Source organism: Diabrotica virgifera, chromosome 1 (assembly GCF_917563875.1).
Source record: "Diabrotica virgifera virgifera chromosome 1, PGI_DIABVI_V3a".
In the NCBI taxonomy this organism is placed as follows: domain Eukaryota; kingdom Metazoa; phylum Arthropoda; class Insecta; order Coleoptera; family Chrysomelidae; genus Diabrotica; species Diabrotica virgifera.
Window position 1 is genome coordinate 305,055,622 of NC_065443.1, and position 23,810 is coordinate 305,079,431.

Consider the following 23,810-nt stretch of genomic DNA (forward strand, 5'->3'; position numbering starts at 1 on the left):
CAATGTAACACTGTAACAAATAAAGAAATAAAAATAATTTATTAGTAATACATTTTACAAACAAAAACACAACCACTACATGCAACATTTTTGAAACAATTAAAAACTATCTTTTTATGTAAATGCAACAAATAAACAAAGAAAATTAGTAATAAATTTTACAAAAAAACACAAACACACAAAATACATAATTTTGTGAAGACAATTAAACACTACTTTTGTATGTAAATGTAACAATGTAACAAATAAAGAACGAAACATAATTTATCAGTAATACATTTTACAAAAAAGAATGTGTGTGTACTTTGTACGCAGACGTAAGAAGTTATACTTCTATTATATGATTATAAACGAAATTAATATACTTTTTATTTATATTTTATTTAAATATTAAACTAATTTATACTTACTACTTCTCAAACATTTTTATTAAAACAGTACCAAAAATTAAAACAATAAAAGAATAAAACACACACAAGCACATTAAAAATGCCACAAATGATTTCTGAACATTAATTGTCGGAAAATTTTTTAACTAAATACGTATTTTCTGAAAATAAAATTATATAATAAATATACTTACAATCATAAAATGTATAAAAAAATAAAAAAATAAAAGTTTCTATTGGGATTCGAACCAACTTATCAGCGCGGTTGGTATTGGCGTTGTATTGGGGTCCATTCGCATTAAACGCTTCGCCACGGAGACAACACCACAAAATTTTTGAATTACATAAATCAAATTATTTTGATTTTGAATTGAAATGATTTAGAATTGAAAAAATACAACAAAACATAGAGTAAGAAAACAATATATTAGGTGAATATTGATAGAAATTTTGATAGTAATCAAATTATGTAAATAAAAGTATTACATACTATGTATTTTGGTAGGTTCAAATAGGTAGGTACCTATGATACATTTACAATTATTACGCACCTGTTGCTTTAAAAACTATTTAAAAGTCACTATAATTATAAACTTTTTTGTTTCTGTCCTCACAACAATAAAACTAATATATTATACATTTGTTTACCTTCATATTGAACAATTATTTATTATTGACAGATCATTTCAACACCCAATCAGAGCCCGTATAACGACTAATACCATACTGTCGGTGTGCGCATGCGCGCAGATCAATATAAATTCACCGTCAATCTCAATCGCGCCTAAAGAAGTATAACTTCAAAAAAACATGTTTGAAAAAATTAGAAGCTACTTTTAATAAAATATTTTTAATATTTAATTACATAAGGTATTCAAAATTATCTTCTAACACATTTATGTATTTGCAAATTAGCATTTGAGCATTTGTAAATTAACACATCGAAATACACTTTGTATTCTATTTTTCATCTCATCCCTTGTTGTTGGAGGTATTTTATAAACTTCATTATTAACTTAACCCAAAAATATCTCGAAAACTAATAAATTTAGACATAGGGAATGTTATCTAAAAATTAAAGTACGGTAATGGTATTTTTCAATAGTGATAGAAAAAACAGGGTGTTCCATTTAAAATTACTGAGAAAATAATGTACTTGCGTTTTGACTCACCCTGTATTTGATATAAAGAAAATTAGCAATATCGACCATTCTTGAAAATTTTGACAATACGTTAAAAAATATGGCATTAATAAACCATTGTTGTTTTGCTTATTTTTATTTATACAGGGAGTTGAACTTGTTCGATTTTCATATAAAATTGGTTATAACTTTGTAAATACCCTGTATAACATAACAAACCTTTATATTTTTGTGATGGAGAAGTTAACAGGATTTCGAATTTAAAATAAAATATAGGGTGTTCCATTTAAAAAAACATAAGTTTGGTCTGCCACTGTGTTATCGAACACCCTGTAACATTCTAACTAATTTTGTAATGTGAAGCTCAAAGGTGGCTAAAATTTTTGTTATTAACTTTTATTGCTATCTATTACTATAGCGGAGCTATTGAGCTTTACCCTACTAATCAATCACCCTGTAGTAGTAGTCTTATCCAAATTCTTCTAGATACTGTCAAAATTTCAACTCTATTTGCATTAGTTTACAGTGGCCTACTTATTTCTTGGTTTAATCTACTGATGCGATGATGGTCTGCTAAGACCGAAAACGTTCGTTATTCTATGATGTACTTTTAGGGCCGGTTGTTCGAACGCTAATCAACAGTGATCACTATCAAATATTTAATTACTGTCACAACTGTCAATGTCAACTTTGGTTGGGTTGCTCAAAACATAATTGATTATGATTATGATATTAGTTAATCAATTAACATAACAATTATTAACATAATTGATTAACTAATTTCATAATTGCAATCAATAATTATGTTTTCAGCAACAAAATCAAAGTTGACATTGACAGTTGTGACAGTAATTAAATATTTGATAATGATCATTTTTGATTAGCGTTCGAACAACCGGCCCTTAGTCCAATTTGGTCCAACCTTCTACATACATATATTATTCTAGATACTTATATCTTACGTCACTTCTTCACCCTTTTTTATAAATGTTTACTAATACATATTATGAAATAAACTATTTTTAGGGATACTCGGGAGATATCGAGTACATTGCCACACAAGGACCGCTTGCGACAACTTGTAGAGACTTTTGGAAGCTTGTTCTTCAAGAAAATGTTACAATAATAGTTATGGTGGCAAATTTTGTCGAAAAAAATAAGGTAAAGTATTGAGTTCAATCTTATAGAAACTATTGTTTTAATAAATAATTTAGCTAAACACTATTATTGTCAAGAAAATATCATCAGTTTTTCTTATGATTTTCTATTGAACTACTAATAAGCAGCTGCTAGAGTGTAATGTGTACTATTACTAGCGGCCAATCGGAAGTTGCTATTATTCACAAATTAAGAAATATACCGTATTAGCTAATTCTGTCTAAAATTCGGCAGAAGGTTTCAGCGTATGCAAGACACCAGGATTCGAGGGTAGTATTTATAGATCTTACCTCATTATGATGCCGCAAACCACCAGAAACTATTTCAAAATCTGTATAACATCACAGGAGACACAAAACTCACTTGTTTTATTCACATCTTCAAGTAGTCCATGTGGTGAGACCGCTCCCGTCTGGAAAAATTTCTGATTCGGTTTCTTTGTGGACTCCTATTCAAAAATGTCCCCTTTAAACAAATCTGAAGGGTGCCGAGCGGAATTTTTGGGCAGAAATTGTTTAAACAATTTTTTTAAACAAATACAAAAGATCATGTTTTTTTACTCTGGAACATATATTTTTAAATTTTTTGAGTCAATCTAAACAAGAAAGGTATCTTGTATTTTTTCTTAGAAATTGATAGTTTTGGAGTTATGACGATTGAAAATCTGAAAAATGCGAAAATACGCATTTTCGAGGCTTGAAAACTCATATTTAAATTAGTATTTTTGAGGTTGCCAGATACTTATATTAAAGACTGAACATTCAGCTTCAAGATTCTGAAGAGTGATCGCGTCTTGTTTTTTAATTGTTAAATATGCGTTTTTATCCGATTTTTTTGCCGGTGCGGCGAGCTCCATTTCAAAAATCTCCTATTTTCCTCCGAAAAATATTTTTTTCTAGAGTCTTTGTGATATTCTAAATAAAATCAGTTTCTTGTCATTTTTCTCAAAAGTTAATAGTTTTTAAGTTATAAGCGATTTAAAATCCGAAAAATTACAAAAAAAACGCATTTTCGGATTTTAAATCGCTTATAACTTTAAAACTATTAACTTTTGAGAAAAATGACAAGAAACTTATTTTATTTAGAATATCACAAATAATCTAGAAAAAATATTTTTCGGAGGAAAATAGGAGATTTTTGAAATGTAGCGCGCCGCACCAACAAAAAAATCGGATAAACACGCATATTTACAAAAAAACAACGGTAAAAATTAAAGTTGGACGCGATCACTCTTCAGAGTCTTGAAGCTGAATGTTCAGTCTTTAATCTAAGTATCTGGCAACCTCAAAAATACTAATTAAATATAAGTTTTTAAGCCTCGAAAATGCGTATTTTCGCATTTTTCAGATTTTAAATCGCCTATAACTACAAAACTATCAATTTCTGAGAAAAAGTACAAGATATGGGCCATTCCACGAACATACGCCTGTTTTGGATTACTTCGACAACGAATATTTTACTGTGCAAAATAAGAAGAACGAAAGTAAATTGCTAATTACATTGTTGTTTATTGGAATAATTATTAGCGACATTTGCTTTCGTACTTCTTATGTTGCACAGTAAAATATTAATTGTCGAAGTAATCCAAAACAGGCGTATGTTCGTGGAATGACCCATACCTTTCTTGTTTAGATTGACCCAAAAAATCTAAAATATATGTTCCAGAGCAAAAAAACATGATCTTTTGTATTTGTTTAAAAAAAATGTTTAAAAAATTTCTGCCCAAAAATTCCGCCCGGCACCCTTCTGATTTGTTTAAAGGGGACATTTTTGAATAGGAATCCACAAAGAAACGAATCAGAAATTTTTTTCAGACGGGAGCGGTCTCACTACATGGACTAAAGCGTAACATAGATTTTTAATTTCTCTCAATGGAAAGAATAGTAGATGGAAAACACAGAAAAATAGTCTCAACCAAGGTCGTATAATGACACCTACACTGTATAAAACATATACCAATGAACACCCTGTACAGTAGATACTAGGACTTCCATTCCATCTAGTGTTCCATTTCTAGTGTGAAGCGATGGTAGTGGTAAGATATTGGTGAGTGCTGATACACTGAAAGCTAGTATATTATTAAGAGGAAACAGTAGCGATCAACAGGTAGCAAAAACGCGTTCCAAGATTGCGGCTGTAATTTTGAATATTTTTTCGAGATATTTGGCACACGTATTCGTAATATAATAAAGAATGGCGGTACAGAGCCCAATTTGAAAAATATATTAATATGTGGAAATTACTCTGTAATTAAATACAATATTAAAAAAACGAACCTGTACCGCCATTAAGAAGAACAAAAAAATACACTTTCTTCAAGTAAACTTTTTTATCCGATGCCTAGAATTTTTATCATTTTGGAACTACTAAAATTTTTTATTTCATTAGTAGTTCCAAAATGACACAAAATCTAGGCATCGGATAAAAAAGTTTATTTGAAGAAAGTGTATTTTTTTGTTCTTCTTAATGGCGGTACAGGTTCGTTTTTTTAATATTGTATTTAATTACAGAGTAATTTCCACATATTAGTATATTTTTCAAATTGGGCTCTGTACCGCCATTCTTTATTATATTACGAATACGTGTGCCAAATATCTCGAAAAAATATTCAAAATTACAGCCGCAATCTTGGAACGCGTTTTCGCTACCTGTTGATCGCTACTGTTTCACCTTAATAGTAGAAATAATAGAAGATACAAAGTTGTGAATTAATTCTCCGCTGTATAGGCAGGGCGCGAGGATATATATATATATCCACTGATATATATCGTGATATATCTCATGATATTTATATTATATATATCGTGATATATATCAGTTAATATCGAATTAACCAATTACTTGCAGCAGTAGCCTCAACGGCAGGCAATGAAAGGTGCTTTTCAAGCTTTGGACTTGTGCTTTCCAAATTACGAAATAATTTAGGAACCGAAAAGGCTGCTAAACTTGTATTCATGTTTAAATATTTAAACAGTTCTTCCACCAAAAACATGACAATTTGGAATGGATTTGGCCTGAACAAGAAACTGAAAGAAGGGAGAATGAAGCGGCAGAATTAAGTCTTGGGTGCTTTACTGGTTTTGGTTCCGACACTTCCGATATTTTGACTTGGTTTTTTAAATGTTCAGAATTTTGCGTTATTTTGGAAACATAGAAATACCTACCTATATGTTAAAGTTAATGTTTTCAATATTTTTAGTTAATTTAGTTGTTACTTGGATACTCGTATCATTTTGTTTTCTGTTTATGTAACATGCTACCATACATACTTTTATATTTTTGTATTTTTTATTTAAGTAAAAATATATCTTTTATACTGTTACATTCTACATTTAGAGTCTTATTTTGGTCAATTTAGTTTCTCTATTGAAATGTTTTCCAAAATATCATAAATATCATATAAATATCACATTTTGGATATATATCGGATATATAACATATATATCCGATATTTTGATATTTATATAAATATCGTGGATATTTTGTGCCCTGTGTATAGGTAAACACATTTGTGGACAATATACACACATATTTATCCACTTTTTGAAATTTTCATGCATTTATTCTAACTTACATTGTCAATGTTGATTTTGTTCTTATTATTTGCAGGTAAAATGTCACAAGTACTTCCCCGAAAACCACGAGAACCTTATAGTAGGCGATAATATGGAAATAAGGTGTGCTACAGAGCTCCATTTCGGTACACATGTTATAAGAAACTTACAAATTAGAAAGGTAAGAAGTAGAATAATTATTATAACTATACTCTCTCTTCAATCCTGAACCCCCCAGAGGGAGTGTAGTGATCCGTCTCCAAAGATCTATGTCTCTGATCATTTCTTTTAACTCATGTATAGGTCTTTTGCATATTCCTATAATTTGATCGATCTATCTTGTTGGGGATCTTCCTTGTGATCTTCGGCCTTCCACCTTTCCTTGTATCTTTCCATGTTTTCTGTGTTTGCTCTTATAACATGTCAAAAGTATTTTAATTGTTGGAGTTGGACTGGAGAGTCGTTGGCTAACTTTTAGCTCTCTTAAAATTGAATTATTTGTAGCATTCGTCTCCAACAGAATATTTCAGTGGCGTTTATCTTTCTGCTTCTATAACTTTACAGTTAGGTGCAAACAATTTGATCCATGCCTATTTAATAGAGAAGGCATATTTTTGGAAATGCCACTTACAGATTAGTCATGGATTTAAGGAGAGACTTTTTTTTCTTGTAGTGCCCACTTACTCGTTTCAGATGTTGACCACCATCATGATAATCTATACTTGCCACACTACTGCTATGAAAAGATTTTGTGTTTGTTGTGAAGAGTTGGGTGTTTGGCAGATAACCAAGGCAAACCACTGTTAAGTGGGGAAGAAAAACTAGACACGTGGAAGAAATATGTGGAAGTAACTTTTGCAGATGAAAGGCAGAATACCATTAAAGACACTGAATGCCAAACAGCAGGACCCCGATTACCATTGAAGAAGTCACGTCAGATATTAAAACAACTAAAGATGGTAAAGCTGTAGGACCTGACCAGTTTTATGTAGAATTCCTAAAACTTATGGATGAACAAGGAATAAAATGGATTACAACTGTATTCAACAAAATATACGTAACTGGAAAAATACCCCAAAGTTGGTTAAAGTCGACCTTCGTAAATTTACCCAAAAAAGTAAATGCCAAAACATGTGAAGACTACAGAACAATTAGCCTAATGAGCCACTTACTCAAAACGTTTCTGAAAGTGATACACGGCAGAATATATAAAAAATGCGAAGAACGGGTATCATGAACGCAGTTTGGATTCCGCGATGCCTTAGGCACCCGAGAGGCTCTATTCGCTGTCCAAGTGCTTATGCAAAGATGCAGGGATGTTGACTGTGACGTGTATATTTGTTTTATCGACTACAAAAAGGCGTTTGATAGAATAAAACATGATAAACTCATAAACATCTTGAAAGAAGCGGGAGTACATGATAGAGACTTGAGAATCACATATAATTTGTATTACAACCAAACTGCCAATATTAAAGTGGATGACCAATTGACAGAGGCAGTCTGCGTAGATAGAGGAGTGAGGCAAGGATGCATTCTGTCCCCGGTGTTGTTTAATATATACTCTGAATGTATCTTCGAGCAAGCGCTGGGAGAACTACAGGAAGGCGTATTAGTCAATGGAGTGCGTCTGAACAACATTAGATATGCCGACGACGCTGTAGTTTTTGCAGACAGTCTAGATGATTTGCAAAGAATAATGTCGCGCATATCAGATATAAGTAGAGAATACGGACTTGATCTCAATACGAAAAAAACAAAGTACATGGTAGACAGTAAGCGCGAAATATTAAATACACAGCTTTTAATTAACCAACAACTAATTGACAGGGTCGACAGCTACACATACCTTGGTACCAACATAAACGACAGTGGGACCACTCAAGTGAAATAAAACAACGCATAGGAAAAGCGAGATCAGCGTTCATAATGATGAAGTCTCTTTTCAGAAGCCACGATTTACCTCTTGCTACCAAAATCTCTATCATCAGATGCTATGTATTTTCTACGTTATTATACGGAGTAGAGGCCTGGACACTTTCCGAGGCTTCTTTAAGAAAACTCGAGACATTCGGGATGTGGTGTTACAGGCGCATTTTGAGAATTTCGTGGGTGGATCGTGTGACTAATGTTGAGGTTCTACGTAGAATAGGCAAGGAATGCGAGGTTATTAACACAATCAAAGAGAGCAAACTAGAATATCTTGGCCATGTTATGAGGAATGCACAGAGATATGGCTTGTTGCAACTCATTCTTCAAGGCAAGGTATTTGGAAAGAGATAGTCCTGTCGCCAGGGGGGGTACAACGGCCTCGTTAATTCAGATGGACTTACCCAAATTTTTTTTATGTATTTTGACCCGTAGAACACGAATTTTTTGGGTAACAGTTGATCCGGATGTCGATAAGATTGTTATAGACCAAGAACTTGAGGAATCAAATAACAGCGATTTTTGGCAAAACAAAACAATATTTTGTATTTTTTGGGTCATTTTAAGCAAAAAATATTTCTACAAGTTTTTTAGTAGGATGCACAGTTTTCGAGATAAACGCGGTTGAACTTTCAAAAAATCGAAAAACTGCAATTTTTAAACCCGAATAACTTTTGATTAAAAAATAAAATAGCAATTCTGCTTAGCGCCTTTGAAAGTTCAAGTCAAATTATGTCGGTTTTGATTATTTGCATTGCTAAAAATTTATTGTGTTATTGCTAAACAAAGCTACAAACAACTAGTGCGTGAGTGATGTTTCTATGATTTCTCATTTAAAATCGAACGAGTAGGTAGAATAGGTACTAGTGCAATCAAGACTATTTCTACGTTACATGCGTTAAAACGCATGTAAAAGCACGGGAAACCCTACGTGTTTATAGCTTTGTTAAACAATAAAAAAATAAATTTTTACCAATGCAAATAATCAAAACCGATATAATTTGACTTAAACTTTCAAATGCGGTAAGCAGACTTGCTATTTTATTTTTTAATCAAAAGTTATTCGGGTTCAAAAATTGCAATTTTTCGATTTTTTTAAAGTTCAACCGCGTTTATCTCGAAAACTGTGCATCCTACGAAAAAACTTGTAGAAATATTTTTTACTTAAAATGGCCCAAAAAATACAAAATATTGTTTTGTTTTGCCAAAAATCGCTGTTATTTGATTCCTCAAGTTCTTGGTCTATAACAATCTTATCGACATCCGGATCAACTGTTACCCAAAAAATTCGTGTTCTACGGGTCAAAATACATAAAAAAAACTTGAGTAAGTCCATCTGAATTAACGAGGCCGTTGTACCCCCCCTGGCGACAGGACTAAGAGGACCAGGGAGAAGAAGATTATCTTGGCTTCAAAACCTGAGAAAGTGGTTTAATACATCGACAACCGGACTATTCAGAATAGCAGCAAGCAAAGTTAGGATAGCCGTGCTGATCGCCAACATCCGGAACGGATAGGCACCTTAAGAAGAAGAAGTGTTAAACCACGAACGTAGATTTTTCAGCCAGAAATTCCTTCGCCTTCCTGGGTCCGTTTGCATTCTACTTCTCCCTGCGAAATAAGTTGCCGCAGTCCATATCTCTCGCTGTTTCTCTTGACGTGACCAAGGTATTCGATTTTGGCTGCTTTTATTGTGGTTAACAGCTCTTTTTCTTTACTGTTTTTTAGGGATGGGCATTAAAAATGTGAATAAGAAACATGCAGTGGCGACGCGTGACTTTTTCTAAAGTGTTACCAAAACCAGAAGTATTTTATAAATATTTTTATATATACAGTGTTCCCATACATCAAAGTTTGTCCGACTAGACACCGTGAATTTTCAGCTTGCTATTAATCAACTTTTTTGGTACGCGCGATCCAGGTCTATTATAAAAATAGACGAAATACAGAAATACAATTAAAAAGTTAAAAATTTAAGAAACTAAATAAAGTATCTACAAACTAAAAACATATTTGTTGTTTTTAGGTAAAATATGTATTATATCACCTTTATACTTTATTAAAAAATCCAAATTGTATAATTAATATACTAATCAGTACATTCATTTGTCATTCTAAAATATTAAATAATTTTTATTTTATTGATTATACACTACAATGTACTGTATAATCAATATTATTATATGTCATATAATAATGTTGTTGTTAATTAATATATTTCGACAAGTAATTAAAATCGATTAATATGATTTATATAGGATAAAAAGGTATAGATATGTTATCTGTATAGTAAGCAAGTACAGTTACAAGTTATAAACTAATAATTAATAATGCATATTATGCAATAATCGAATCCAAAGGGCCGGTACGGTTAACTAACCGGAGTTTAATCGAGAAAATACCGGCCCTAAGAATAACAGACTTCATAAATGGAATTATAATTATTACCTATAATTATAATAATAATTAAAATTACATTTATTAAGTCTGATATTCTTACGGTCGGTATTTTCTGTCCCGATTAGCTAACCGGGACATAAAGTACCTACCGGCCCTTACCTAGCCGTGTCATCAAATTAAAATTTGGTAAGACGAATACTAATCCACAGCGGCTTAAGAGCCATCGTGCCCGCAAAATTTTCAGAGACGATCCAGTCCTCTAGTCCTCTGACCGATACAAAGATCCTACCATGCATCGTTGCCACTCACAGAAGTGGTAAATAATGGCGCGGCGCACGGTAAGTAAGGGCACAGTATAAAGAGGGAACCTCTATATACTGTGGTAAGGGCGTATTATAATAACGTGCAACCGATTTTACATAAACTCGCTGATATTTTCGTGCTTCTAGTTGGCTATTTTACTGAATTAGGTAGATACTATTACAAATATTTCTATTTTTAAAAAATATAAATGGAATTATTTAATAGTAGTCATAAAATATTTATTTGCAAATTTTAACTGTTACCAATGGTAACAATGGTTACATGGACGCTTCGCCAGTGGAAACATGATTATAGAACATTACTTCAATTTTGCGGTTCTATCGAGCATTTGTATCAGTATTTGGATGAGATTATATCATTTATCTTTTATTTTTATTTTTGCTAAGCTCCATAATTTATATACCAATCTAGGTATATAAGCCAGTACCCTAGTTGCAGTCGTATAAGCTTACCAATTTAATACTTTTTAGGACTTGACACAATACACTGTCACACACATGCAATTTCTGGAATGGCCAGATTTTCGGGTTCCAACGGGTACCGAGCATATGCTTCAATTCTGCCACAAGTTGAGAGAAAGGGTAAGGCTGGAAGGTGGAATAATGATCGTACATTGCAGGTAAAAATCGTTTATTTATAATCGTTTTATTTATAATCAACAGGAAATTATTTATGCCTAGTTGCACCAACAGATCTTAACCTTAAGACGTGCCTTAAGCTTAAATATAAATGTAAATAGTTAAAGTTTAAGCTAGGCTAAGCTGGAGCTTAAGATCTGTGAGCGCAACCAGGCATTAAAGTCATATGTCAAATGTTCGCTTAAACATATCTTCTATACGATCAATAATTGCAGCGATAACGGAAATTCCAAAATGCACACAAAAAAAATTTGTAAAACATATTTAATGCAGTATATTGCAGGCTGTTCAATACGTTTTTTGCCTAATATTCTTGTTTTGTAGGTACACTATTCATGTGAACGTATGTGAAGTTTCAGTTCAATCTGTCAGCCCCATGGAGGTATAAATAAAGATGGACCAGGCTATTTACATCTTTACATGAAGTCATGAGATTGTCACAGTCATAGGCACAAATCCCTAATTTGACGTTGTCATATTATTTTGGATTCAAGTCGATATTTATATCTTTATTTATACGTCCATGGTCAGCCCATTCTTTGTTTACAAGCCATTTAGAATCTACGTCTCACAATATTTTTTTATAATGTAACAAAAATCAAGTATTGCGCAGATATTTTTATTTTTTGAAGGTTTTAAAAACAAAGCAAATTTATACAAGCATGTTGACAGTGTATAAAGACTCTTCGCCTTCAATTAATACAGTGGAAAGATACGTTGCTGAATTTAAACGAAGTCGTACAAGACTTGAAGACGATCCACGTCAATTACGTTCAAAAACAGCAAAAAAACAGAAATCGTATAAAAAATACAGGATATCTTATTGGGAAATCGTCGAGTGACTGAAAGAGATTTAGTAGAAGCCCTGCGCATCTCATTCGGCAGTGTAAGCAATAATTTGACTGAAGTATTGGGCTTGACAAAGCTGTGTTAACAATGGGTGCTGCATTCGCTAACAATGGAACAAAAACACATTCGAATGTGACTTTCTCAGAGAGCATTTTCAAAAGGATCTGAAAAGGAAGTGGATTTTTTGCGTCGATTCATCACTATGGATGAGTGATGTCTATCACCATAATGCTGAATCAAGACAAGAGGCTAAAGAGTGGTGTGAACCTGGTTCTTCGGCACCGAAACGAGTTCGTATCCAGAAATCGGCCAAAAAGATATTGGCATCTGTTTTTGGGAATGCGAAAGAAGAAAGGAGTTTTGTTTGTGGGTGCCTATTACTTAAGAAATGATATTATCCAGAGTACTGTGGTCACATAAACAAATGTCATTATGATAATGAATACAATTAATTGATATCACCTGAAAATGTCGCATTTTAAAAGAAGATTAGCTCGATAGCAACTCACAATACCAGCCACACGATGATATGGTCCTTTTCATGGGCATTTTTCAGTGCGTCACAAATGATAGAAAAAAAGGTAAGTCCGTGATAATACACATTTATAACATTTATTCTAACATGACATTTTAGTTAAATCTGACAGTTGTCACATTTTATTTGCAATTTGGCATAAAAACAAATCAATTGTGTTTATTGCATTTATAAAATTGTATTTTCTTTGATTTGTATAGTCTTATAAATTGTACAGATTATTCGTAGATACATTATATAATTCGTAAATAATTTTTTTTTCGATTATAGCGCCATATATCGACAACTAGAATAAATGTTATACATTTCCGTAATCACGGACGTGCCTTTTTTTCTGTCACATACAATTTAATGCGTTAGAAAGAAATCGAAAAACTGTGACTCACTGAAAGATACCTATGAGAAAAAGAATAGTATACCTACCTGGATATCTCAACAACCAATCATTCTTGTTCTAAACCAAAAATGCGAAAATTATGACGTAGCAGTCTTTTTTTTTAAATAGAAACTTTGAGCTACACAGCTACAAGCTGATTTTATTTTAGTTGCAACACTTTACCAGACTGACTTATGCCAAATTTAAATGGTGAGTGAATTTTGGAAAACCATTATCTTATATTTGAGTGTTATCATGGTAACAATAGTGTCGGAGATAAATTTTAGACATCTTTATTTATAAATAACACAAAGGTCAGATTTACCTACAAATTTATTTCTTGATTAGATCTATATCTATTGTAAAAAGTACATCAAAAATAGGAACAAAAAGAACATACCCATGGTTGCTTTGAAGGTAACAATCGTTAATATAAATAAAAAATAATAATACTGAATATATAATAATAATAATATATGGCAGTACACGTGTTAAAATGAAAATAATATTTATCAGACATACGGCAAAAATGTTTCATAATTTAAGTATTTATACTACATAGAAACTGCGGGTCTATCCCAGACATCTTGTCTGGGACTTATTCTAATTCTGGATAATCTAAAGTCTGGATTTTATTCTAATTTTAATTTACTGGAAGTAATCATTTGTGTAATCATTGTTCCAAGATATGCATATTGGTCTACCGGTTGACATTGGTTCCGTTTATGAGGAGATTCTCGTTATTTCTTTTAGATATTAAGATATTCTCATAAATTTTGTCTTCTTGATGTTTATTGTTAGACCGTATTCTTGGCTATATATCGCTATTCTGTTCACCAGTTACTGAAGATCTTCAATATTTTCGGCTAAGATGACAGTGTCATCCGCATATCTAATGTTATTAATGGGCACTCCATTTACCTTTATTCCAGCTGTTTCGCCCTGTTTTTGCCTGTTTTGCCCAATTGTTTTTTGTCGTACCTATAGTACATATTATAGTAAACATCGAACGTTTATTACGATTTATATATGTAGACATTTTATTGTCAACCAATCAGAAATATACTTGGCCGTAGGCCTTGTAAAAGTCTCCAATACCTTAAGAATATGAAAACCAGTCAAGTGTAGAAATAAACAATCTACAATTATTGAGTATTCAAAGCAAGTCGATACCAACAAAAATTTGGGGATTAAAGGTATTTAGTAAAGATATACATACGTTGAGTCCGCGAGTCTTTACCCGTGCGTCATTAATACCTGGCGAGATAAAACACATACTTTTTATCTAGCATCATTCTCTTCCACGCATGAAACTCATGACAAACCAGCTGCCGTTTGTTATTAATTAAAAACAAATTATTTTTATGAACCATCTAGACTCAGTGCATTGAAAAGAGATAGGTACAAAAAAAGACGATTCGGTATGTTTTCATATTTTAAGCACAATTTGTTTGACGTTTCTGCTTTATTTACTTTTGTGGCTGTCAGTCAGTTAAATTTTTTGAGGTTTTTGTCGAATTTTTGCGTCTTGAAGTTTCTTTATATTACACAAACAGTTGTTTTCACAACTAATTTTATATTGGGCTTTGAAATTTTAAGGTAAATAATTATATTTTGGCAATTAATATTTAAAACATACAAAGCTAACGTCGTTCACACAGTAAAGAAATGATTGTGTTTAGATCTCCGTCAAAGTGAATAAAATAACAAAAATAAAATATGTTATTGAATTTTTTTATAAATTGTTTATTTATTTATTAATCAATAATAAAATAAAAGAATTTATTAAGCTACTTCAAATGTAACTGTAATTCTGCACAAAAGTTTTGAAGCAAAACTTACATTTGACATTCTATATATTTGATAACGTCAAATTTTATAATAAAACCCGTAATCGGAACAGTAGCCACTTTCTGTCAGTTGTTGTTCCGTGAAATAGATTTCCGACTTATTTCGTATGCTTTAAATGATGACGCACGGGTAAAGACTCGCGGACTCAACTGTATATACGTTTCTCAGTGCAACGTTTTTCTCAATTGAAAACATGTTTTTGATGAAAAATAAATAAATAAAAGCAGTACTAGTCGAAATATACAAAAGAGAGTTTACACATATATTTTATATAGGTACACCGTACACCTATCCACACAATTCAGTATCCACCTTTAACAAATTTTTATTGGCGAGGTAAATTTTCTAACCTAAAATTAAAACAATACCATGATTTACAGCGCTGGCGTGGGCAGAACTGGTACTCTCATCGCTGCAGACATACTCTTGCAGACCGCCGCTGCTAGGAAACCCCTAGATGTATATAAAACAGTATTAGATCTAAGAAAACAAAGATGTATGATGGTGCAAACTGAAGTGAGTAATATTTTTTTTTCGATTTTATGGTAGTTAGATTTATTGTTCCAATCCAAAACCCTTCCAGACAATTAGATCACAAATACATTAAAGATACTATTTTTAGGAGCAATACATATACGTACATCGGCTTCTTGCAGACCATATAGACAGACCAGCCACACCAGGTAATTATTTTGTCGCAAAATTGTAAGTTATATTTTAGAAATAATTCGAGGATTAAGGCATATCAACCTGCTCTATCACAGGTTATGACGACACTAACACAGGTTTTACTTGATTAATTCGTCTTGGTTAACAAATGCATTATTACATGTTAGGGCAATATTTAAAAATGAACGTTAGTTATCACACATCCACTCTTGACCACAGTGTAACGAAAACTGCCTTGCAGCACTCTTGCTAATGCTGAGAGGGCCAAAATTGGAAATGATAATAACGACACAGGCGCACTATGCAGATTCTAATATTATTAAATTATATGACATTATTCCACAATGAAGGTAACACCTAAATGAACATGTTAGGTCAAAAAACAGACTATCCATTTTTTTTCAGGTTATCGCACTACTGAAGTTGCAAGTCGGAGTGTGATATTATATTTCTCTACTCTAATCCATTTTGTGCAACCTCTAATTTGTGTTATATTTCTATTCTGCTTGTCCTTTCTATTATTGTTTCATATACTTTGGCTGTCGCACGTAGTAGGGATATGCCTCTACAGGGTGATTGATTAGTGGGGTGAAGCTCAATAGATCGGCTATAGTAATAGATAGCAATAAAAGTTAATAACAAAAATTGTAGCCAACTTTGAGCTTCACATTACAAAATTAGTTAGAATATCACAGGTTGTTCGATAACAAAGTGGCAGACCAAACTTATGTTTTTTTTAAATGGAACACAATGTATAAAATAAATGTTTTTTTTTATATATTCAAAATCCTGTTAACTTCTTCATCACAAAAATATAAAGGTTTGTTATGTTGGGTATTTACAAAGTTATAACCAATTTTGTATGAAAATCGTCAACTCCCTGTATAAATAAAAATAAGCACAACAGTAATGGTTTATTAATGCCATATTTTTTTATTTATTGTCAAAATTTTCAAGAATTATTGGTATTGTTAATTTTCTTTATACCAAATACAGGGTGAGTCAAAACACAAATACATTATTTTCTCAGTAATGTTAAATGGAACACCCTGTATCTATATCATTATTGAAAAGTAATATTACCGTACTTTAATTTTTATATAACATTCCCTATGTCCAAATTTATTAGTTTTCGAGATATTTTCATTTTTCAGAGTAAATTATTTTAGGTGTCTAAATTTATGTAAATTTTAAGTAAGCCATGACTGAATTGACAATTGACGATTACTGATTATCAATCCGGTAATCAATGTAACAATGTAGCAAATACAGAAATAACAAGCTGAAATTGCGAGCATTATCATAACGAAAACTTTGTTTATATACCTATTTAAATTCATAATATAGAAAATTGCTATTACGAAAAACTGTTTAGAATTAAAAATTATGTTTTAATGTGCAAGTACATCATTCTAATTTAAATGTTGTGAACTATAAAGATACTTTACTCGAAATTCATATTTTTTTACATACCTCGTATAAAATTAATAAAATTTGATTCATGATGGTTGCATCATAAATCTTAGACCAAGAAGAGATTTTTATGAAGAATAACTTTTCTTCGTCAAATTAAAAATACAAGAGTTATAAATGAAAATGATGTTGGTATCCATAATTTGAGAAAATTCGTCAAATATTTTTTTTTATTAGAAGGATGTAATTTCATATATCAGAACATACTTTTTTATTCCAAACTACATTTTAAATAACAATTTTCCAATATTGTAAAATAAATAATACATACATGATAAAGATACTTTTTACTGATGAACTTTACTTGGATCTACAGACCTAACGAGTCTCGTAAATTACACGGCTTTGCGCCACGCTTCACGCAACCGTATTTGCGTACTTGTGTTTTGAGTTGTGTGCGCTGGTCGCTGGTCAAGTGGAGAATTTACCAAATTTAAATATAATCGTTTGTACTGATTTATTATTAATATAGTATAATATGTATTATTGCTTTCAAAATATACTCAAATTGTATTTTTATACATTTATTACACATATTATTATAATAATTAAATTCACTATAAAATGTCATTTATATTTTATTAATAGCTAAATAATTTAAAATTTAGTTTGACATTAACGAAGTGTCAAACTCAAATATAAATAATAACATTTGCTTTGCTTAACAAATTCAGATTAAAAAAGTAGCCTACTTCCTAATCAAAGATTTCAGCTGACGTTTAGTGCCTGATAGGAGATAACCGGATTGTGACGTCACATTTTAGATTTTGAGATCGATTATCTCGAAGACGGTTTGAGATATCGAAATGCCGTTTTCAGATTTGGATTCAGAAGACAAAACTACATAAGAATCCATCGATACATCTGCTCTAAGTATTGCAGGAGCGGCGACGCAATAACACACAGACTTTTGCAAATTTATAAACGAAAAGTTTTCGTTGAAAATAATTTATTAGTAATTTTATAAAAAAAAAACACAACCACAACATGCAACATTTTTGAAACAATTAAAAACTACTTTTTTATGTAAATGTAACAAATAACGAAAGAAAATTAGTAATAAATTAAAAAAAAACACACACACAAACACAAAATACAACATTTTCTGAAGACAAATAAACACTACTTTTGTATGTAAATGTAACAATGTAACAAATAGAGAACGAAAAATAATTTATCAGTAATACATTTTGCAAAAAAAAACATGTTTGGAAAAATTAGAATCTACTTTTAATAAAATATTTTTAATATTTAATTACATAAGGTATTCAAAATTACCTCCTAACACATTTTTATGCACACCTAAAAACGATCATTGAATGAGCTACTTACTCTAGAAGCATTTGTAAATTAACACATCGAAACACATTTTGTATTCTATTTTTCATCTCATTTCTTGTTGTTGAAGGTATTTTATAAATTTTATTTATAAAATACGAAGTACGAAGGTATTTTATATTTAGCAGATGCCGCTAGGCACCTACTACCATCTCGTCAGTTGCGGTGGGAGATTAATATGTCGAAGATTTTTACCTGGACCAGAGAAAAGCAGCCTATGCAGTCTCTGATGAACCTCTAACAAGAGGTGAAATCGTCGATAAGAGTGCTGGCTGCACTCTCTGATCTTAGTAAAAATTAAGACAGTTTTGGTTTCGCACCGCAACTGAATGAATAAAAATGGTATACATTTTTATTTTTGTATTTTATAAAATTCATTATTAACGTAACCCCAAAAAAAATCAGTCCAGTTTATTAAATTCTGGTGATTTGGGTGGCCACGCTACTGGTCCATTGAAAAATGAAAATATCTCAAAAACTAATAAATTTAGACATATGGAATGTTATCTAAAAATAAAAGTACGGTAATGGTACTTTTCAATAGTGATATAAAATACAGGGTGTTCCATTTAAAATTACTGAGAAAATAATGTACAGTGGAACCCCGATAAGTCGGCCCCGATAACCCGGAAGTCCGGCTAACCCGGACCGATTTTCATCAGATAAACATTTTGATTTTCAGTACATATTTTGTATTTTGACAACGACAGCCGATCTGGGCGTCGAAATGTTAATAAAATTATTTTTCAATTTAATTGTGGCTTATTTCCCATCAAAATACATAGTTAATTATCAGACAAACATTTCAACAATAAAATGTATGTAATATAATATTTGAGAGATAATACGTATTTGTGTAATTTGAACTACATAATATACCATAGTAAAAATGACTCATGGCACACAACGTTCATTGTCGTGTTATCGAAAACAACAGGCACCTGTAAGTATCCTTTATTTATTTGAAACTGTCTTAGCATTGTTTAGAAAAGATTAAAAGACTATTAAAATTCTTTTTCAAACAATGGTCTTAGTCTTTACTGTTATTAAATAACATAACTTCCTTGCGATTGAGATGGTATTGTGTGTAGTAAAGTCGCATTGTTCGCTTCCGTTCTGTAATCGTTCGTAAATCTATTCAGATTTTGTGTTTTCACTACGTAATGGCAATAAAACGTAAACATGTTGTTTTTGTTTCAAAATGATATCAAAAGACAGTTTGGACAATCGGTGCAAAGCTAATAAAGCTAAAAATGAGACTCTCGACGACGCGACGCTTTGTATGTGTGGTTTTGTGCGAAGCGCGAACGTGGTTTACCAGTGTCTGTGTGCCAATTATAACGGAGTTTATCTGTAAGCATACCATATTTTATTAATTTTTACTATTTTCTCCGGCTAACCCGGATTTTCGATAACCCGGATCGGCCGCGGTCCCGATTAATCCGAGTTAACGGGGTTCCATTGTACTTGCGTTTTGACTCACCCTGTATTTGATATAAAGAAAATTAGCAATATCAATCATTCCTGAAAATTTTGACAATACGTAAAAAATATGGCGTTAATAAGCCATTGCTGTTTTGCTTATTTTTATTTATACAGGGAGTTGAACTTGTTACGATTTTCATATAAAATTGGTTATAACTTTGTAAATACCCTGTATAACATAACAAACGTTTATATTTTTGTGATGGAGAAGTTAACAGGATTTCGAATTGAAAATAAAATATAGGGTGTTCCATTTAAAAAAAAACATAAGTTTGGTCTGCCACTGTGTTATCGAACACCCTGTAACATTCTTACTAATTTTGTAATGTGAAGCTCAAAGGTGGCTAAAATTTTTGTTATTAACTTTTATTGCTATCTATTACTATAGCGGATCTATTGAGCTTTACCCCACTAATCAACAGGGTTGTTTTGTTTTAAACATTTTGTTTTAATCAACTGTTTTAAACGTGTTTTAAACGTTTGCTTATGTTTAAAACAGTTTTTGTTTAAAACACTTAAATTAAACAAGTGCTTTTTTCCATTTTCTTTACTAATATAACATCAAAAAAATTCTCAAATACATTATATAAACTTTTTAACATATATATTATTTATTTATTAATAATCTGAACACAAAAAAAATTGGAAAACTGAAAATATTTTGCAAAGAAGAGTTAATCAATTTCTCAAAACTGTTTCAGACTCATAGTAATCTTGTAATTTAAATCAGTCACGTCACCACTGATGGAATTAAGCTCTTTAAAAATTGAAACCAACTTAGCAGCTTTGACATTGCCTAGCCGATTACGTAGTTTGGAATGGTAAACCTTATGATCAGAAGAGTCTTCTATGTTGGCTGACGATGCAACAGCTGTGTGAAGCTGTTGAGCAAGTTTCAATACTGTAGTATACCTATTTATATTGTTCTTAGAACGCCACCATGCCAATGGTTTTACATTCTCAATATAGGTGTTTAGAAAACATATGGAGTAAAGGGTACACACTTTGCCTGGTAATAATAATAATCTAAAATGCTTCTGGATGATAATTTATAATGGATGGATGATAAGTTTATTTTCAATAAAGCGATGATCAAGCAAATTTGCCAAAAAATGAGCTGGGGTCACCAAATTGTTTGCATGTTTAAAAAAAACACTAAGCACCACCAGAAACAGCACAAAATAACTTGACAATAGACGTTATTGCAATAGCCAACTTGTAATGCGGATTTATAAATAGTAAATAGTCTGGGGTTCCCCAGGCAATAGCTCCTAATTTTGCAATTGGTTTTCTTATCTATTATTTAGTAGAATAATAATAATAGATCAAACACTTTCAATTAATATTATGTTTAGGAAAATATGATTTAAACAATGTTTTCTTCTAAGTTTTATTTGTTTAAAATATAAAATTTAAAAACAAAAACATTTTTAAAGCAAAAAAAAAACGTTTAAAACAAAAAAAAACGTTTGTTTTGTTTAAAATTAAAAAAACATGTTTTTTTGCAACCCTGCTAATCAATCACTCTGTATAATAACGTTTCCTACAATCTCTAATTTACAACTAACAGAGCCCATACAAAAGTAATAAATGAACCTCGTACAAAAGTAATAAATGAACCTTAAAACCAAAATAACATTACAAAACAACCGTCGTGAAATCATACAATCTTCTACATTGCTAATAATAACTTTTTTTACTTTAGATGCCACAGAAGCAGATCCTGTATATGAAAATATGGACATGATCAAAAGGAGGACTAGTACCAGCGATTATAGAAGTACAACAGATGAGGAAGAAAGTGGACTTTAAATGCTACAATTTTTTTATTAAATCATTCCAAAAATGACTGAGAACGGAGTATTACATATAACTAGATAGAATAAATTACTTTTATATTTGCTTATAATAGAACCTAAAAAAATTGTTCATGTGAAGTGGTATAGTATACCACAACTACAAAATATGAGGTTAAACATACTTAAAGTGCTAGAATTATTTTTCTTCTGAATGTATATTATGTCTGAATATTTTAGTAAATGTTTTGCAGCCTTGTAGGCTAAATTGAGGTGTAAATAACAGTACAAGATGTAATTCTCATATTTTTCTGTATCACATATAATTTTAGCACAAATATGATCATAGTAGACCCATATTTCTTGTACTTAATATTAGATATGAGTTTGATAAACCTTTAAAATAATTGGAATGTAAAGAAACTTGAATGTAAAAAACTGTATACACTGTAAAATTGTAAAAAATAATGTTATCTATGTTTTGATTGATGTGTACATACAGATCTTTTTTTTCTTTTAGAAGAACGAAATTATTACAGTATTAGGCTTCAGATTAAGCCAATAATCGTATGTAAAATTTGTAGTAAAATGTATATTTTTATTATAGCTTATGATGTATAAAAGAATTCTTCTCTTTTATAAATTTTTTACTAAAACTTTTAATTTGTCTATTGGGAGACTATTATTATAATTTGTCTATTGTTGTATTGTTGGTGGACACTTGTCACTGCTTTTGTCAGCTTGGACTAATGGTATATCACCCTCTAGCTTTTCCTCAAAATGTTTTGTTCATCTCCTTTGTATGTCTTGCTGTTCTGTCCATATAATACCTTTCCTATCCCTACACATCGATAAGACTTTCTTGTCCTTATTGGCTTTCTTAGTTCTTGAAGTTCTTTGTCCATATTTTCCCTCTTCTTTCTTCAATGAATTTTCTTTTCTTCTTTACGTAGTTGTTTATTTTTATCATCTGCTTGTGTTTTGTCTTTCTGTTGTAATCTGACATTCTTTGTCAAATCAGTCATTCATTCTTGCTCTTCTTTGTTTAACGTCCATACCTAGTAATTCTTCTGCTGTTTCTTTTATGACGTTTTTGCACCCTTCCACTCTCGTTTGTTTTCATCTTTTAGTCTGTTTTATAGTTTGATATTTATATTTTCTCTATATTCTCTATTTTTATTCATATCTTTGAGTCCTACATTGTATGGCTCATATTTCAAAACCTCTTTACTTTTTTGTGTTTGACATTCTGGCCCTTACCCTACTTTCTACTAGGAAGAAATCAGAACCTGAATTTGCTCCTCTCCTGGTTTGTGTGGACGTTTATAATATTCAATTGGAGTCTTGGGTCTACAATGGCATACTTACTGTAAGTTAGTCTGATGATTTCCAGGTGCCCTTGTGTATATGTTTTCGAGCAAAGATTTCAAATTTTTGCGTTTTGCATTTTTGTGCTGATTTCAAATTCATTGCACTTTACAGACCATGTAAAAAACAATTAGGTATAGCTGGACGATGTGCAATTTAAAAAATTATATTTTGTATACTGTATGTAATAAAACTTATTTTTAAACAAAAAAGTCATTATATTGAAGCCTAACTCTCAACTGGCGGAATGTTATACAGAGATAAGAGATAATAACAAAAATGAATGAACAACGAAAAGATGGAAATGGCAAATTTGAGTCTATATTAGAACAGTGGCGACGCGTGACTTTTTATAAAGTGTTACCAAAACCAGATGCAAAAAATCTTATTTAAAAAAATGAAGATATGGCTAAATGTATATAAATATAGCTTCAATAATATCATTTTGTATATCACTTGAAACTCTCGAAAAAACAGTTGATGTTTCTAGATGTTGGCAAAATTTTTGATCTTTTTTGGCAATTAATGTTAACAAT

At 31.2% G+C, this 23,810-nt stretch overlaps 1 protein-coding gene across 1 annotated transcript in view; it reads left to right on the plus strand.

The window, feature by feature from the left end:
* Positions 1–23,486, plus strand: part of LOC114338251 (receptor-type tyrosine-protein phosphatase eta) — a 113,154-nt gene extending 89,668 nt beyond the window's left edge. The window contains exons 14-19 of the mRNA XM_050652549.1: positions 2,558–2,692; positions 6,299–6,424; positions 11,367–11,515; positions 15,526–15,661; positions 15,768–15,828; positions 21,816–23,486. Of these exons, the coding sequence (XP_050508506.1) occupies positions 2,558–2,692; positions 6,299–6,424; positions 11,367–11,515; positions 15,526–15,661; positions 15,768–15,828; positions 21,816–21,922 (714 nt within the window). The 3' untranslated portion in view covers positions 21,923–23,486. The remainder of the gene's footprint in view (positions 1–2,557; positions 2,693–6,298; positions 6,425–11,366; positions 11,516–15,525; positions 15,662–15,767; positions 15,829–21,815) is intronic.
* Positions 23,487–23,810: the final 324 nt, after the last annotated feature.